At 42.5% G+C, this 19,873-nt stretch overlaps 1 protein-coding gene across 6 annotated transcripts in view; it reads right to left on the bottom strand.

Moving 5' to 3' along the window:
• The window catches only part of lyst (lysosomal trafficking regulator), a 344,523-nt gene that overhangs the window by 56,820 nt on the left and 267,830 nt on the right, over positions 1-19,873 (bottom strand). For all 6 annotated transcript variants that reach the window (XM_069885166.1, XM_069885165.1, XM_069885164.1 and 3 more), the window contains 9 exons: positions 19,143-19,349; positions 17,785-17,961; positions 16,001-16,077; positions 14,599-14,787; positions 4,969-5,114; positions 4,772-4,868; positions 4,383-4,444; positions 4,241-4,296; positions 3,464-3,616 (listed from right to left, as the gene is read on the bottom strand). In XM_069885166.1, coding sequence (XP_069741267.1) covers positions 3,464-3,616; positions 4,241-4,296; positions 4,383-4,444; positions 4,772-4,868; positions 4,969-5,114; positions 14,599-14,787; positions 16,001-16,077; positions 17,785-17,961; positions 19,143-19,349 — 1,164 coding nt within the window. The remainder of the gene's footprint in view (positions 1-3,463; positions 3,617-4,240; positions 4,297-4,382; positions 4,445-4,771; positions 4,869-4,968; positions 5,115-14,598; positions 14,788-16,000; positions 16,078-17,784; positions 17,962-19,142; positions 19,350-19,873) is intronic.

Consider the following 19,873-nt stretch of genomic DNA (forward strand, 5'->3'; position numbering starts at 1 on the left):
TTTCTGTTTTGTCTTCATTATATTCTTCTCCACCTTATATGTTTGTAATGTTTCATATTTTATTTTTTTATCCGCCAATTCTCTTCTTTTGGTTGTATCTTCCTTTATTGCTAATTTTTTTTCTATGTTTATTATTTCCCTTTCCAACTGCTCTGTTTCCTGATTATAGTCCTTCTTCATCTTGGTTGCATAACTTATTATTTGCCCTCTAATGAATGCTTTCATTGCGTCCCATAGTATAAACTTATCTTCCACTGATTCCGTATTTACTTCAAAGTACATTTTTAATTGTTTTTCAATAAATTCTCTAAAATCCTGTCTTTTAAGTAGCATGGGGTTTAATCTCCATCTATACATTCTTGGAGGGATGTCTTCTAGCTCTATTGCTAATAACAGGGGTGAGTGGTCCGATAATAGTCTAGCTTTATATTCCGTTTTCCTAACTCTCCCTTGTATGTGGGCTGATAACAGGAATAGGTCTATCCTTGAGTATGTTTTATGTCTAGTCGAGTAGTATGAGTATTCCTTTTCTTTTGGGTTTTGTTTCCTCCATATGTCCACAAGTTTCATTTCTTGCATTGATTTAATTATAAATTTGGTTACTTTGTTCTTCCTGTTAATTTTTTTCCCCGTTTTATCCATATTTGGATCCAGATTCAGATTGAAATCCCCTCCTATTAGTATGTTCCCTTGCGTATTAGCTACCTTCAAAAAGATATCTTGCATAAACTTTTGATCTTCTTCGTTAGGTGAATATATATTAAGTAGATTCCAAAGCTCTGAATATATCTGACATTTTATCATAACATATCTCCCTGCTGGATCTATTATTTCCTCTTCTATTTTAAATGGCACATTTTTGCTAATTAATATAGCCACTCCTCTTGCTTTTGAATTATACGATGCTGCTGTTACATGTCCTACCCAATCTCTCTTTAATTTCTTGTGCTCCAATTCAGTTAAATGTGTTTCTTGGACAAATGCTATATCTATTTTTTCCTTTTTCAGTAAATTTAGTAGTTTCTTCCTTTTAATTTGGTTATGTATTCCATTAATATTTAGAGTCATATAGTTCAGCGTAGCCATTTTATATTTTGTTTATCTTCTCTTTCCGTTTCTCCATCATTACCTTTCCTCCTTTTCCATTTCTGTTTTCTTATTTTCAACTCTTTACCAGACAACATTCCTACAACATCCAACATTTTCCTTATTCTCCTATTTCTATCTTCTTTATCCCCAATCTCCCCTTCCCCTCCTGAGTTGCCCTTTATCCCTTGTCGGACAACCACATCTCCCCTCTCCATTTGGATTTGCGAATCCACTCGCAAGCGTCAACTGATTTTGCAGTGACCGCTCTTTTCCCCCCACCCAGCCCCCCCCAGAAAAGATTTCGTTTTTTATATGTCACAAAGGTCACTCTTTTAGTTCCCTCCTTATTCTCTCTATTCCATTACCTTCCCTTATTAATTCTTGTCTATACTTTCTATGTTTTCCTCTAATTACAGATACTTTCACATATGCCCATTGTCTCTATTCACTCTTATACCTCTTTACCCGCATACATATCAATCGTGGTCATTTTTACCCTCCTTACCCGTCTTCATCCCTCAGTCTATTTTTGTCTTTACCCACATACATATCAATCGTGATAATTTTTGCTCTCATTACCCGTCTTCATCCCTCAGTCTATTTTTGTAATTGTTCTGCAAATTTTCGTGCTTCTTCTGGATCCGAGAATAGTCTGTTTTGTTGTCCTGGAATAAATATTTTCAATACCGCAGGATGCTTCAGTGTAAATTTATATCCTTTCTTCCATAAAATTGCTTTTGCTGCATTGAACTCTTTTCTCTTCTTTAGGAGTTCAAAGCTTATATCTGGATAAATGAAGATTTTTTGCCCTTTATACTCCAGTGGTTTGTTGCCCTCTCTTACTTTTTCCATTGTCTTCTCCAGTACCTTTTCTCTTGTAGTATATCTTAGGAATTTTACTACAATAGATCTTGGTTTTTGTTGTGGTTGTGGTTTAGGGGCCAATGCTCTATGTGCCCTTTCTATTTCCATTTCTTGCTGTAGTTCTGGACATCCTAGGGCCTTAGGGATCCATTCTTTTATAAACTCCCTCATATTCTTGCCTTCTACATCTTCCTTAAGGCCCACTATCTTTATGTTATTTCTTCTGTTATAATTTTCCATTATATCTATTTTTTGGGCTAGTAATTCTTGTGTCTCTTTAGTTTTTTTATTAGATTCCTCCAATTTCTTTTTTAAGTCTTCTACCTCCATTTCTGCTGCTATTGCCCGTTCTTCCATCTTGTCCATTTTTTTCCCCATTTCTGTTAAGGTCATATCCATTTTATTTATTTTCTTTTCTGTGTTGTTTATTCTTCTTCTTAAATCATTGAATTCCTGTGTTTGCCATTCTTTAAATGACTCCATGTATCCTCTAACAAGAGCAAGTACCTCCTTTACCTTGCCTATCTTTTCTTCTTCTATTTCCCTGTACTCTTCCTCTTCCTCTTCTTCTTCCTCTAGGTTGACCATCTGTTGTTTCTTTGCTGCCCTTTCCTCCTCTTCTTTCTTGTTTCCATTGTCTTCTGTGGTCTCTTCTTGCTGCAGGTGTTCTGCAGCTGTCGTTGCCGGCTGTGGAGATCGACTCCCCAGCTGGTCCCCCCTCCCGTCGGTGTGTTTTTTTGTATGCGCATCGCGCATGCGCGAGGAGTCGCGCATGCGCGGTTGCGCACTTTTACTCGGCTCTGTGAGCCATTGTTGTAGTTCTCTTTCTACCGACCTGAGGTAGTGGGGTCTTCTCTCCACAGCGGGCCTCTTCGGACAGGTAAGGCCTTCACCTTTTTCCTCCGTTGTCTTCTCTTCCTCTCTTCTTTCCGTTGATTTTGATTTTTCTCCTTTTGTCTCCATCTTCTTTCCACCTTTATACTCACTTTTCTTTAACTTGTATTTCTGTGCCTTTGTATTTTCTCTTGTTTTTCCCGACTTTTCTGGAGAGGGCTGGAGTTCACCGTCCGGCCACTACTCCATCACGTCTCATTCCACTAAATTGATGACAATGCAACCTTTTGACCTTCAGAAACATGCAAAGAAAACAGCATTGTGATAATTTAATACAAATTTACTGAATAGTAAATACAATTCTGCTAAATAAGTCAATGCTAATTTTATCTCTTTGTTTTGCCTGGTTTGGTCATTGACTTAGCTGTAAATTGGTCTTAGCACAACTCCTTTTAAGCATCTCTTGTCAGATTGCCTTGCAGTGAAACACAGCAATCACTGTTTACCAAGAGACACCCATATAAAGGTTGAAAGGAGGGAGGTGCTGATAGGCCCCTCTGCTCATGGAATGACGAATATTCAAGGAATTGCAGTCACATCGAAAATGTGAGAGCAAATTGCCACTGAGCTCTTTTGTTCTTTTCTCTAGTGGAATGAAAGTGCATTTAAGATATACCTTTGCATTGTCAAATGCCAGAAGAAGAGTTCTGCCATTGCTTAGGAAGATTTCCAGGGCATTGTCACGCAGCTGCCACCAACGCTTATGAATTTCTTTAATTTCTTCATATGTCCATGAGAATGAAGCTGGCTCCATTTCCATTGCAGAACTCTGCAACATATAGTTAAATGGGTAGAAATCTTTGTGTTTCACAAATATAAGCATTACAATTAGCTCAGGATATTCTAAAACATTTCCCATCCCCCAATTTATGTAAACTTAAATAAAAGTTAGTCAAAACACTGGGAAAACACCCCCATTTTGCTATGACTGAGATCATGGGATACTTTATGTCTTTCTGAAATGCCAGATGAGGTTTTAGTTTAAAACTCTTTCAGTATTGCTGAGTGACAGTTCATATGGTAGGAAAACATCGTTGCAATAGTTCTGATTATCAGCGTTCAGAATCGATCTCATTCTAAAAATTTAGACTGGGAGCTCCGATTTGCTAAAAAGATGAGAACCTAAGGCATGAAGAGTGTAACGTGGCTTCTTAATTTGAGATGTGCGTACAATATTATTACTGAGCCAAGTTGCCAGTTGAAGACAACACACCACTTGTGAACATGAATGATTACATTTCTACTATATTGTTAAAACTCTGTTTAAAGATTCATTTGGCTGCACTTTCAAGTCAGAGAAAGATTAACTTTTTAACAATGCCTGAACACACAAATTTTATATTCCTAAATTAAAATAAATCCAATAAAATATTCAAAAAATTGTGTTACTTACAGGATGGTCAGAAGCATCAGCCGCATTGTCCTCAACAAAATACATTCCCGACTCCCCTGGAAAACAACAGATTTCCATAATAAATATATGTCACAGATCAATACTCAAAGGAAAATACAAGGAGAATTTATATGTTACTAACCTAGGAGGAGTTCACCAACTGTTTCTTGAGCAGGCGCAACATTGATACATTTGCGTATGAATCTAATTAGAAAACAAAATATTAGTCTGTGTTGTTATCAATTCCAACAGTTGTAATACCACTGATATCTTTTCCCTTTTAAATAGGAAATCACTTTTATCTGAATTTATGTATTTACATAAAAATAAAAAAATTGGGAAGCACTGGGAAAGAGCAAGGGATTGGATTTAATCTTTAAACAGCTGGCATGGGTACAATGCAGTTTGCTGTGTTCTGAGTTGTCCGTTGTCACTACTACTTGGGTGACAATCACTTTACGCCTGTGCAGACTGTAATGACTATTTGAATAAGAGTCATTTATGAAGAACATGGTTAGGTGATTAAACTACCTGATAGGCTCACTTGTCGCTTTATCCTTTACAGATGATGAAAAAGAAGAACGAGATTTATCCTCGAACAAAAATGACAAAGGTGGTTTCAGTGGTTCTGCAAAAGAAGAAAGCAAATGATCCTCTGTACTCTCTCACAATCTTCATCCAATGAGCCATCTGGAACTTAACAATCGGAGCTTATCCCATCTATTTACCCTTAGGTTTTTGACGATTTCTGAGCAGGTATTTATTGGGTATAGTCAAATAGCATCTCTGTAAACGTCGTCTTTCTCTGTTGGGACCTTCTGTTGGATCCAATTGCCATGAAGTTGGATATGATACAGGATCATACCAGACACTCCTAGAAATAAAATGATTGACATGATAATATTTAAATAGCTAGTTATTTATTGTTAAACAGGTAATACCCAGCAATCATACTTAAGGTTGTTTCTTATTTCACCAGTGGTCATAGTTGTTTCTGTAAAACACAGTTGGGGTAATCATCATGTGAAGTTCTTCAAACCGACTGAAATACTGCATTGGATTACTTTTTTTTATTAAACCCACTCACTACACATCTTTCAATCAATCATTCTCTTGATAAGCATAGTATATGGACAGAATGTGTGTTGATTAGAACATAGAATAGTACAGCACAGTTTGGTTCCCATATAAATCTACGCTACATCAATATAACCCTTCCCTCCCTTGCAACCCATAACACTCCATTTTCTTAAATCCATATGCCTATCTGAGAGTTTTTCTAATGTCCCTATTGTATCAGCCTCTACCAGTGCATTCCAGACTCCTCCAAACTTTCCTCTGGTTATCAATACTTGGGGAAAAAGGTGCTGGCTATTCACCATATCTATGTTTTTCAAAATCTTACGAACCTCTATTAAGTTGCCTCTTACCCTTTGTCGCTAAAAAGAGAAAAGCCCGAGCTCACTCAGTCTTTCTTCATAAGTCATGTTCTCCAAACCAGACAGCATCCTGATAAATATCCTCTGTACCCTCTCTAAATCTTCATGCAATGAGCCATCCGGAACGTAACAAAATATTCTAAGTGTGGTCTAAACAGAGTTTATGGAGCTGCAATGATACTTTGCGGCTCTTGAACTCAATCCCCCAACTAATGAAGACCAGCACACTATATGGCTTCTTAACCCCTCTATCAACTTGTGCAGCAACTTTGAGGGATTTATGAATTAGTCCCCAAGGTTCCTTTATTCCTCCACACTGTTAAGAATCCAACCATTAACCATGTACTTCAACTTCAAGTTCTATCTTCCAAAGTGTATTATTTCATATTTTTCCAGATTATATTCTATCTGCCACTTCTCCACCCAACTCTGCATCCTGGCTATATTCAATTGTAAGCTATGTCAACCTTCTACACTACCTCCAACTTTTGTGTCACCAATAAATTTATTGGTCCAACTGACAAATTCTTTGATGAGGTAATTTTTATAAAAATTACAAGATCTGTCCATGCAGAACACCGCTAGTCACCAAACTCGACAAAATATGCTCCATCAATTACCATCTTCTGCCTTTTGAGGGCAAGCCAATTCAAAATAGCATGCAGTCAAATTTCCATGGATCCCAAGGCTTGTGACTTTCTGGATGACCCTACTATGGGGATCCTTGTCAAACACCTTATTAAAGTCCATATATACCATATCCACCACTCTACTTTCATCAATTTCCTTTGTCACCTCCTGAAAACCTCAATTAGGCTTGTGAGGCATGGCCTGCCCCCTGCAAAGCCATGCTGGCTATGTTTTTCCAAATGCTTATAAATCTTGCGCCTAAGAATTCTCTCCAATAGTTTATCTACCACTGACATATGACTGGCCAGTCAACACTTCACAGGATTATTCCTACTACCTTTCTTGAACAAAGGAATAACATTTGCCATTGTCAAATCCTCCAGTTCCCTTTCTGTGGCCAGCAAGGATGCAAAGATCATTGTCAATGCCCCAGAAATCTTTTCCCTTGCTTTCTGGGGTATATCCCACTTAGCCCCAGGGACATCAGTTTTTCAGAAGATCGAGTACTATCACTTTCCTGTGCTATGCTGACCTTACATTCATCAAGATCCTCTCCCTGTGAACACTGAAGCAAACTATTAATTAAGGACCTCCCCTACCCCCTTTATCTTAAGCAGTCCTACCCTTACTCTCATCCTCTTGTTCTTCAGATACCTTGGGGTTTTCCTTAATTCTACTCTCATGTCCTCTTCTAGCTCTCCTAAGTCCCTTCTTAAGGTCCTTCCTGGTTACCTTATAATTCTCATGAGCTCTGCCTGATTTTTGCTTTCTAAACACGCATGCTTTCTTCTTCCAGTGAGGCAGCCACATCTACTTTGGCCACACTCCATTCTCCCTCATCTTATCAGCGTCAAGGATCAAGAGCATGAAATCATGCACCAAGAGGAAAAATTGCAGGGCAAGCTGAACCCAGCAGCATTTCACACTGCACCATTATTTGTAGGTAATTCTGCTACTTGGGATTTTAAGGGTGGGGGGGGTCCCGCTTCCAGCAGCGACGTCACAAGTGACGTATTACGTACAATGCTCTGACAATCAGCTGACTGCACAGTGACATTTCACAGCTGTCAGAGCTTTAGATATTATGATCTTTATAAGCACAAAATCACAACAGGTTAATGTGTCATATGTTTATTGTTGAAATGTTAATGACATCTGTATACTTAACAAAAAATACTTTTTGTGTCATTTTTTGATGGAAGGTTTACTAAATACTGATCAATAGTTCGCCCTGCGCTGCCTCACTCAGAGTGGCCAGTGAGTGAGCCAGCATCAGCTGCTTGGAGCTGGCACCCAAGCAGGGCAGAAGGCTGGACATCAGGGTCATATGGGCTCCAACGTGAGAGGCCACAGCATCAACCAGAGCGGCCACCCCTTCATGGTGATGCTCAGGCTCCATCATGGCGGACCATCGCCCTGCTTCCTGCAAGTGGGATGCCACTGCTGCTTTGCCACCAGTGCCCAAGAGCGCCCACAGCGCCTCAGCCGAGCAGTCCTCACGCCGGGTCCACTCCCCTGCCCTGCTTCCATCATGTTTCCCTTCCTCTGGGCCTGCTCCCTCTCACACCGCATGCTCCCCCACCCCATTTCCTCATGCTGCCCGCTCCCTCACGCCACTCCTCTGGGTAACGCGTCTGTAATTTGAAGAGGAAGTGGTGGCTGCTTTCAGGGGACCTAAAACTGTGGAGGGGAGCTCAGATCGTGCTTGGATCGCATAGGAAGGGGCTCTGGCAATGAAGCAGGGGGCTATCAGAGTGTGGACTGTCAGAGTGGGGTTCAGGCAGCGGGGCATGGAGCTGTCAGAGAGGGGCTCAGGCAGCGGAGCAGGGGGCTGTCAGAGTGTGGACTGTCAGAGAAAGGTTCAGGCAGCGGGGCGTGGAGCTGTCAGAGCGGGGCTCAGGCAGCGTAGCAGGGGGCTGTCAGAGTGTAGACTGTCAGAGCAAGGTTCAGGCAGTGGGGTGTGGAGGTGTCAGAGCAGGGCTCAGGCAGTGGAGCAGGGAGCTGTCAGAGTGTGGAGCTGTCAGAGCGGGGCGTGGAGCTGTCAGAGCGGTGCTCAGGCAATGGGGCGTGGAGCTGTCAGAGTGGGCTCTCAACTCTTCTCGGAGCCAGGTTGAAAGTGACTCGCCTTGCCCGGTTATTTCTTTTCACACTGCGCAATTCCTGCGATTTGATCCTCCAATTTGGAGGGTTAACTTATACGTACTTGGCGTTGTGAAAAGGCTTAGTGTCTTTGCCCCTGTTGGTGCATGAGTTCACACTCTTGAACCTTGACCCTGATAGGATGAGGGAGAAGAGAATGTGGCCAAGGTAGATATTGCTCATGAATCAAGCTCATGAATGGACCTCAGAACTGTGTTCCCATGCTTTATCTATGTAATAATTGATCTTTTCACTGAAATATCACACATAGAAATGCATTATTTCACCTGTTTTGTACTGCTGGATGCATGTTAGAGTCAGTTTTCAGAACAGTTCACAGAACCAACAATATTCTTACTGTCCTGGTATAAACTGATAATAAATTTGAACTTTAATTCCATGTTCAACACTTGTTCATAACATGGAGACTAATTACCATGGTTCAGTAATCATGTTTTCAGAACAACACAGTGAGCTACTGCTCACAGCTCCAGTATCCTGGGTTCAATCATGATCTCGGCGCTGGTCTATGTGGAGTATGCATATTCTCCCTGTCAGTGTAGGCTTTCTTCAGGTCGAATACTTTCCTCCTACATCCCTAACACACGTGGGTTAAAGATTAATTGCAAGCTGTAGGTAGAGTGCATGGTGAGTTGCTGTTGATGGTAAAATATGAAAAACAAAACGATTTGAGCAGACTTGTTGAACAAAAGAGCGTGGTTTCAATGCTGGTTGACTCAGTAGGTGCTTTCAAGCTGCCTCGTAAAATGGGGTTAACTGGGCAATTTGCCCGGTTCGCACCCCACTCACAAAGCAGCTTGGAAGGGTCCAACCCGGTCAGTGTCGTCCATCCCTGCCCTACCTCCGAGGTAGTCAGGGAACCCAGTTAAACTTACCCAGGATGAGTCCACTGGCGGCTTGAAAAGCAAAATGGCCAACCCGGTTACTCCTGTGACGTCAGCATTTGTGTGCTGTCATCACATGGAAACCCCTGGTGAAGGTGGGGTGGGGGGGGGGGGGGGGGGGGTTGGGGGAAGAGGTCGCTGCCGCAAGATGGAGAGGGGGCGGGCACATTTGGGGGGGGGTGAATGAGGTGGCTGCCATGGGGGGAGAGGTCGATGTCGTGGGGGGGCAGGGGGTGTGGGGTGGTGCCACAATCAGCGGGAGAGGAGTCGCTACCACAGGGGAGAGAGGTGTGGGGTTGCTGCCGCGGGAGAGGAGAAGGGTCAGGGGCGATAGTACGGATTCTATCACTGATGTATATATGTGTATATTGTAGTATAGGATGGCTGTGATTGACTGAGAGCGTAGCCACACCTACTGGCAGGTCTTAAAGGGTTGCTCCTAGCCAGACCCAGATCATTCTACATGTGATACGCTCCAGTCTTTTGTTAATAAAAGCCTTGATTTGGATCAACAAGTCTTTGATTCTTTTGACATGCACTACAATTTTATTAACAAAAGCTTTTCTCGGGATGGAGCGTATGCTGCGACTGGAACGCCTCAATATCGACCCGCAGTCAGCTACTGCCCTGAATGACTTCAAGCACTGGGTGAAGTGTGTCGAAGCTTACCTACAGCTCTCTGACCCTGCCATGATGAAGGACGGCCATCGACTGCTAGTATTAATGTCTATGGTGTCCCCGAGGGTCTACGAGAGCATCCAGGATGCAGCCACCTACACAGTAACCATGAAGGTGCTGAAAGGACTCTACAAGCAACCTGTGAACAGGGTCTATGGTTGGTACAAGAAAGCAACCAGGAGGCAACTGCCCAGTGAGTCCTGTAGAGCTAACCTCCAAGCACTAAGGTTACTGGGCAGAGTCTGTGTCTGAGCAGACAGAACTGCAGCTGAGATCACCGACGATCTCATTCGGGATGCTTATGTGGCCGGGGTCGGATCGAATTAGGTGAGTCAGCGCTTGCTAGAGCATGGGGGAGAAAACCTAGAGGACACGACCCGGATTGCAGAGACGATTGAGGCTGCGGTCTTAAGTATGGATGCTTACTCTCAGGGCTGGACCCCACGCTATGAAGTGAGTAGGATGCCTGCTCTTAACCCTACTATCCCATGGGCCTCCGATGACCTGGCTGCCGCCGCTACCCTGCCTGATGCGACCCCGAAGTGCTACTTCTGCGGGACGGACAAGCACAGCAGGTCCCAGTGTCCTGCAAGGAAAGCCAGGTTCCAGAAGTGCCTTAAAAACGGCCATTTTGCTGTAGTCTGTCGCTCCAAAATGGCCACCACCAAACACAGTGCCTCGTGTGAGGCCCAACCACCATCCCTCATTCAAACTTCTCGTCCAATGAGAGCGAGGGCTCGATCGCGCGGCAGCGCCTGACATCACGGGGCAGGCACTGCACGCGGAAGGGACACTCCGTCCTCGCCGCGATGACGTTGGCCTGCTTGGACCACCCACACGAAGCAACAGCCATCCAGGCACCGGCCCCGATAATGGCTGCTCCACCTCCGACTCAATTGACAGCCACCCCAACTCCAGTTCCGACCTCAGTAACGGTCGCCTCAGCTCCGGGTCCGGTGATGACCACCCCAGCTCTGACCCTGGCCCTGACTTCAGCGACTGCTGCTGCCGACCAGGTACCTGTTGCCGCCACTGCCGACCAGGTACTCACCGCCGCCACCAACCAGGTACCCGCCACCACCGCTATCGACCTGGTACCCACCACCACTACCGTCGCCGACTGCCCGACCAACCGTCCCACCGCCGACTGCAAGCAACGGCTCCCAGCACTTACCGTTGGCAGCCCGACGGCCCCAGCCGGCTGCAAGCAGCAGCTCCAGCCATTTGCCAACGACAGCTCCAGCCTGACTGCTCCGGTGACGTCACCACACACACGTAGTGCACTTCAGGCTCGACGTTGCATGACGTCATCATGCAAGACTCCACAGTCCCCAGCACAGGTCGCTGCATCAGTGACCCTGGACCAGGACTGCCCCCATCCGCTCACAAAAGTGATGGAATTGATTAAAGTGCACCGACACTGTACTAATTGCTTATTTGACTCGGGGTCAACTGAGAGTTTTATCCGTCCAGACTTGGCCCAACGTTGTGGACTGGTCATTCTCCCCACTGACCAAAAGATTTCATTGGTGACCTGATCACACTCGACTGGCATAAAGGGGTATTGCATGGTGACCCTGAAAGTCCAGGGCATCACATTTACTGATATTAAACTGTTAGTCCTCCCTCAACTGTGCGCACCTGTATTGCTGGGATTGGATTTTCAGTGCCAGTTCTGAAGTTTACCTGCATTATGGGGGGGCCCCACTCCCCACTCTCTGTCTGTAACCACTTCATCTCGGAGGCCTCATGCCAACGACAGCCCATACCACCAGCCCCCACGCCCCAGTGCTCCACTTGTAGCCTCTCCACCCTCTGGGTCGCACCTCCAGCACTCTTCGCAAACCTCACCTCTGGCTGGAAACCAGTGGCCACCAAAAGTCGGCAGTATAGTTATGAAGACAGGAAATTCATCACAAATGGGGTGCGCAGACTGCTGGACGAGGGCATTATCAAACTCAGCTCAAGTCCCTGGAGGACTCAGGTGGTGGTTGTTAAAAGCAGGGAGAAGCTGCAGATGGTGGTTGACTGCAGCCAGACAGTCAACCGCTTCACGCTTCTGGATGTGTACCCCTTCCCACGGATCACGGATGTGATGAATCAAATCGCCCAATACCGTGTGTTCTCCACCAGTGACCTACGTTCGGCCTATCACCAGCTTCTGATCCGTCAAGAAGACCGACCTTTCACGGCCTTCGAATCGAACGGGCGGTTGTACCAATTCCTCAGGGTACCCTTTGGGGTCATGAATGGCATTGCGGTTTTCCAGTGGGAAATGGACCGGATGGTAGACCTGAACGGGCTAACAGCTACTTTCCCGTATCCGGACATCATCACCATCTGTGGCCATGACACGCAGGATCATGATGCCAACCTTGAGAAATTTTTTCAGACAATTATTTGGCTGAACTTAACCTACAATTTCGACAAGTGTGTCTTCCGGACCTCTCAGCTCGCAATTCTAGATTGCATGGTGGAAAACGGGGTGGTAATACTGGACCTTGACCTGTCCTCTCATGGACCTGCCACCCCCCCACACCCAAAAGGCACTCAGACACTGCCTGGGCTTCTTTTTGTACTACGCCCAATGGGTTCTACAGTACGCCATGGCCACTTATCAAGACCACCTCCTTCCCCCTGTCAACCAAAGCCAGAGCGGCCTTCGACCACATCAAATCGGACTTCGCCGCTGCAACGCTGCACGCCATTGACGAGTCCATTCTGTTCCAAGTAGAGCGATGCATCCAATTTTGCACTGGTAGCCATTTTGAACCAGGCCGGCCAGCCAATAGCCTTCTTCTCCAGGACCCTCCAGGGCCCGGAGAGCCGACACTCCTCTATTGAGAAGGAGGCCCAGGCCATAGTCGAAGCGGTACGTCGTTGGAGGCACTACCTCGCTGGCAGGTGCTTTACACTGCTGACGACCTGCCAGATGCGCTCTCCGGTGGAACTTGCGCCAACAAACAACTGGACAGGCTGCAGAGACTCCACGAGGAGCTCTGTCATCCAGGAATCACTAGGTTCATGTACTTCGTAAAGGCTCGCAACCTGCCCTACACGGTCGAGGAGATTAGCTCCATGACCCGAGCCTGCCCAGTGTGCGCTGAGTGCAAGCCACACTTCTTCCGCCCGGAGAACACCCACATCATCAAAGCCACCCGGCCATTTGAACGTCTAAGCGTGGACTTCAAGGGGACCTACCGTCAACCAACTATAACACCTACATTCTTACGTGATCGACGAGTACTCTCGCTTTCCATTCGCTGTGACCTGCTTGGACATGACCACCTCCTCAGTTATAGAGGCCTAACACAGCATCTTCGGGTACCCCGGTTACATCCACAGTGACTGGAGGTCCTCGTTTATGAGCGCTGAACTGCGGAAGAACCTCCTGGAGTGTGGTATTGCTTCAAGCTTGACCACCAGCTATAACCCATGCAGTAATAAGCAGGTCGAAAGAGAGAATGCCACCGTCTGGAAAGCGGTCACGTTTTCCCTCCGGTCCAAAGGCCTCCCCACCGCTCGCTGACAGGACGTACTCACTAGCGCCCTACATTCCATCCGCTCCCTTCTATGCACTTCTCACCCCCTTTTTTTACAGCCCTCCATTCACCCCAGGGTCAGTTTTCAAAGAAGGGGTGAATGTGATAGTACGATTCTATCACCGAAGTATATATGTGTATATTGTAGTATAGGATGGCGGGTCTTAAAGGGTTGCTCCTCGCCAGACCCAGATCATTCTACAAGTGAGTCTTTTGTTAATAAAAGCTGTGGTTCAGATCAACAAATCTTTGATTCTTTCGATGTACACTACACACCTAATGACAAAAGTTAACTTTATCAGATTGGAAGATCTCCAAATAATGAAAATGATAAAAAGTCGTGGGGGGGGGGGGGGGGAAGGGATTGAGTTGGGGTGGAAAAGGGGAGAGATTATTGAGGAAGAAATCATCTCATGGCTAGAAAGGGTATGAAAGTAAAACATACAATTGAGATAAGAGTTAATAGGCAGAAAAGGATTTAAAATTGTAGCAGAACTTTTGTTTAGGTCCCGGTAGCCAAGTAAAATTGGCAAAATATACAAAAATCGGATGTGATAAACAAGGATTATAAACAAAGTAGATAAGAACATTGCAGATGCCTCAATTTAATTATTCAATGTTTTCTATTAAGGGATCCTTTCTTTACAATTGTACATCTTGGCGCCTCACAGTTCAGCGGGCAACAACCTCCTTTGAAGAAGACCACAGAGCCCACCTCACTGACAAAAGGCAAAGGAGGAAAAACCCAACACCCAACCCTAACCAACCAATTTTCCCCTGCAGCCGCTGCAACCGTGTCTGCCTGTCCCGTATCGGACTTGTCAGCCACAAACGAGCCTGCAGCTGACGTGGACTTTTTACCCCCTCCATAAATCTTCGTCCGCGAAGCCAAGCCAAAGAACATCTTATTCACTGGTGAGACATGGATTTTAAATCTTTAGAACAAATAACCTAGCATCTATTATCAGTATGTAACTAATGTACATAGGTAAATGTAACACCTGGTTTTTACTTCTAAAAGTTACCTTTCATGCGTTAACTGTTGGACAAGTTCTCGCCAGTGCCTGCCAGCACTTAAATCTATCTTGAACATTCTCCTGATGTGCTGAATCACTTTCTTCCTCTCCATACCTTGCTCCAGAGAGATATTCTGAGTGATTTCAGCAGCTATTTTGGAAATATCTTTAGATTTCAAATCCAGCCGTTGAAGGAGGCTGAAAAAAAAAAACAAATCTTGAGCTAGGCAGAAAAATTACTTTATCGAGGACTTTTAAAAACCTTTATTTCCCTCCCCTCCCTAGCAGCCTTCCAATACTGCTATCAAGGTATAAATCATGATTTATGCTTCAACAAATTTTAAGAAGCTACTTAATAATAGAATCCATCTCATTTTCATCCAGTTATTTTCTATATGCACTTTTCAGTGGCAGTTGATAATGATCTTGAAAAGCACAAAAAGAAACTGCAAATGCTGGATATCAGAAAGAAAAACAGAACATTTTGAAAATACTCCACAGGTCAGACAGGATCTGAGGAGAGAGAAACAGAGCTGAAGCTTCAGGATGATGACCTTTCATCAGAGCTTATTCTAACACCAGTTTCCTGCCTTTACTTCGGCCACTGTGTATTCTCTCTTAAATACAAATCATTTATTCTTAGCCTTTTACATCCATAAACATTTATTTAGCTTCGACGTGCACGCTGATGATTCAACTCTGCACTTATCGTCAAGATTGTTTATTTACTCTATTCATACTGGGGCACAAGATTTTTAATCCTTCCAACGTATCATATCAACATCCAGCATGAGAGGATGACTCAGATTAAGTCTTGCACTGTCCCCATATCCTTGAGTTATTTATGGCTATTTTTCAGATCCACAAATTAACTATTATCCACTCTGGCAATGAGCCTGGCTCCTTGAATCTCCCTCTTTCAATCTTTTTTGAGATGTTTTGTTCCTTCTCCAGTTCCTCCTTAAGCCACTCTCCCATTACAGAGCCCCACAGCACTCCACTGCTTGAGATGGGCTTTGTAAGTCTAAGTTGCTGTTAACAATCTTCAGATGAAACGTTGTCTATTTTAAAAAAAACATTGCAGCATAAATACATTTTACAATACATTGAGTGAAACTGTCCTCATCATGGAAAACACTTTTTTGTTCTAAAAATGTTTACCCATCCTCATTTTTATTGCTGCTATTGAATCAATGGATAACCAACAAAAAGGAGAGGTGGCTTACATCCCAATTACCAGATCTTCTGTGCTTTAGGAGTTGGGGGTAAATTCACGAGAGAAATCCTGATTGAGACATTTCTGTTGATGCTTTCCCCTTCCTTTCAGGCTCAGCCAAAGGTCAATTCAGTGCAGAACCTGCATCCCTAGAGTTGGTATCCTAATGTACACATTAGCTAACTGCGACTTTACCTCTGCTGAGAAGTCATAATTTTCTTTTCCCAGGCTATTTTATTTGCAATTTCCTCATTCACATATTTAATCTGCTCCTGAAAGACAAAATTATTATGTATTTCACTTTCAATGTTTATTTATATTTATTCAATCAAAAAAAAAAGAGACAATGGTCTACTGTTTGCCCAGTCCCATGTTTGCAGAATCAAGATCTGTACCATAAATGTAAATAGAAACGTCTCAGTAGGAGACACAAAATATTTACTAGGCAGGAAGGGGGTGGGGGGGCCTGAGAGCAAGGATCTTTCCGCATTACTGAGAAAACAAAACCCAATTTTGAAAAAAAACTATACTATGTTTAAATTTAGAGAAAATTAGAAACTCTCTCTATGAATCCCCTTCTAAGTTTGAGTTAACCTGGCGACCATTTATTCAATATTTTCATTTGTGGTGAGTTGATCTGGCTCTGTTTTCTTTTTATGATTATGTATGATAATTGGGCTGTTAGATGAGATCGGAGTGATCGGCGTGATTTAGCTATATCGGTAGGTTTTTTTTAAAGTTTTTAATTCAGATTTGTTTTTTTTTCCTTTTTGGGGGTTTTTTTTTCTCTCTTTTTTTATATTTTTTTATTAATTATATCATATTTTTTTAGAGATAGTTCATACTCTAAACTGATCTAAAATTTTTTTATGATATATTTTTATTCTGCAATATTATTGTTTAATATCTCTGTATTAATTTGTTATTTACTATGTATTTTTCATATCTCTTTGAACTGTATGTGTTTATAAATTATAATAATAATAAGATTGAAAAAAAAAACTTCAGTGGTTCTTTATTCATCTCCATTTGTCTCTCTGTGAAAGTGAGAAAGTATTTCTGATAGTAAAGGGACATTGGTTAAGCATAATCTCATCTTAGTGATTCAGAAACAGAATCAGTATTGATAGACAGTTTGGTGGAATAGGTTTCAGCTGTGGTCGAGAGAGCATTAACTATATCAACCAGGAGATTTCATTTATCATATAGGCAGGGAAAATCGTATCCAGCAGTGATAGTCGTGATTACAGTAAGTAAATGGGCCGAATGGACTTCCGAAACAGCTCTGCATGCCTTCAAAATGTTCTTTAAAAGGTAAGTTACTGACCAAGGTAAAACACAAAAGTCTGGAGACACTACGGCTGAAGTAAACACAAAGCTGGAGAAATTCAGCTGTAGCAAAGATAAAGCTTGAACCCTTCCTTTATCAAGGCATATGATTATGGACCAATTACGTGGCTCAATTTCAAAATAAATTTGAAAATGTCTCTAATGAGCCTTGGGATGTTTTACTGTACCAAAGTTACCGGAATCTTAGTATTTGTTGTCTTTATCTTCCAGATCCAATTAACTCGGTTTCTCAGTGGAGAAACTAACGGAGTAACTGGGAGAGCTCTAAGGCATAATTTTAATGGAAATATTGCCAGCTGACAGAAATTGGGCACATCTTGATTTTCATAGAATTTGTAAATAAACTATGAATTAAACTAGGTGGTTATGGCAAGATGCGAAAAGAATACAACACAGGATGGGCACAATGCCTCACAGCTTTTAATAGATGATACCTTGGCTTTAACTTGTTTAAATATTACTATAGTATCAATGCCACACCTTAAATACTATATCTTCCAAATGGTTACCATTCCATTACAGATGCAGTTTTATTTTATCTATAGACCAGACAGCTAAATATACTGTTGCATGCAAGAGAAGGTTATTCTGAAAAGGTTCCATTTTAAAAAGGGAGCCATGCTTCATACCTCTTCAACAGCTTTAATGAGATCTGGTTTGGGTGGAGCACCAAGAGGAATACACTTGTATCCACAGAGCTTTAATGATGTATAAAAGTTGCCAGCTGCAGACTGCTGTTTATTGGACAAGGCCTCCATGTGGTTATGCATCAGTTCATACAAATACAGTGCCAGCTTGGGTCCATGCTATAGTAATCCGAACAAGACACACCATTAAAAGCTGCCTCACGGTAAAACTAAACAAAAATGGGAACAAGATTTAAATATAAAGATAAAAAAGGAAACATGGGAGAAATTATGTTCTGGAACGATGAGAAATACAATAAATACGAGGCTGCGTATGATACAATATAATTGGTTACACAGACTATACATTACACCGCAAAAGTTAAATAAATGGGACCCAACAGTATCTGATAGATGTTTTCGATGTAAAAAAGAAAGGGGAACAACAATTCATGCAATCTGGACATGTGAGAGAGTAGAAAAATTTTGGGATGATCTCAATCAGATATTAAATAAAATAACAGAAAACAATATACCAAAGAATCCAGAGATCTTTCTCCTAAGTAACATAAAAAATAAAGAATTTGGAATTGACTTGGAAGATGCACAAAAAAGATTTGTCAAGATAGCCCTAGCCGTAGCAAAAAAATGTATTATGTCAACCTGGAAATTGGAAGATAATTTGTAAATACAACAATGGGATATAGAAATGAATAAATGTATTCCATTAGAAAAAATAACATATAGTTTAAGAAATAATATTGAAATATTCGAACAAGTATGGGAGCCTTACATTAAATACAATAGCGAAAACCTACCGGGAACAAACATTACCTAAGTTGATGGAAGGAGAAGAAAAGAAAAGAATGGACTCAGTAGAATTTCTGGTGTATTTTTGTTGAATGACAACATTGTCTGACTGAATTAATGCAACCTAGATTGTATACCTAAAATGGATGAGAGGGGGGGGGGTGGCTTGGGAGGAGGGAGGGGGGGGGGAGAAAAAGTCACTGTAAATGTGTGGAAAAGAAAAAGTGTATATCATGGCTATTGTGATTTATGGTGTGAAAAATAAAAAATTTAAAAAAAAAAAAAAGCTGCCTCATTTGGTTTCTGTTTTTTTTGAACATTCTTAGTTCAATATATATTTAGGTAATTTTCAAATACAATGCACTGCAATAAAAATGTGTTAAAATATGGATATCAACTGTATAGTGATTACATTTATAGTACTTACATTTGTATCCATTCCAACAGAATTATTAGCTCATCATTTTACCCCAATAATAAAATGATTAACACACATGCTTTAGAACTACTTCTTGCATTTATATGGCAAACTTTAATGGCAGATGCCTTACCTCCAACATTTGACTAAGACATTCTCGCAGAATCTCCTGATAGTTTGGTTCATAAACTATTTCCAAAGCCATTTTCCTCTCTTCTAATAGACGGGCAGGACACAGAAGATGAACAAGCAACCGACCCAATTGGGATCGGAACGTCTCCCTGCAGGACCAAAGCATGCGCTTCCACTGCTGACGTGGAGGGTTGTTTCTGCCTGCTTCCTAAACCAATTCAGGTAAACAAATTAGGGATTAAAATGAAGTCAATTTTTGAAGGAACCTGCATCAAGTTAAACAATAACTGTTGAATACATATGCTGGGATCTCATCTTCATGGGTCAGATCTCACTGGATGAATCCAGCAGTTATGAAACGATCTAATATATGTCAGCCAATTACACCTTAAGGACTCTGTCTTCCAAATGCAAGGTCAAATGCTTAAATCTTAATCTCACCAGTGAGTCCAGTGGCAGAATACTGAGTTACTGAAGAGAGGATTTGCATTCACTTTGCCTCTCAACCTCAGATTCACGTTAGGAAGCATGTGTTACAACACACTGAACCTTACTAAAAAAAAATTAAATCTATTCCAATTGGTTTTGAACATCTTTATTGGAGACATTACAATCCTTGATGGCTGGTGAGCTCACATAATTGAGTCCACACTATCTCACAGGACAACTATTAGATAAGGGTCAGCTCACATGGGCCTCCACATCTAGAAAAAGTAAGTTCAGTGGCCAGTC

The sequence above is a fragment of the Narcine bancroftii genome, chromosome 6 (genome assembly GCF_036971445.1).
Source record: "Narcine bancroftii isolate sNarBan1 chromosome 6, sNarBan1.hap1, whole genome shotgun sequence".
Lineage (NCBI taxonomy): Eukaryota > Metazoa > Chordata > Chondrichthyes > Torpediniformes > Narcinidae > Narcine > Narcine bancroftii.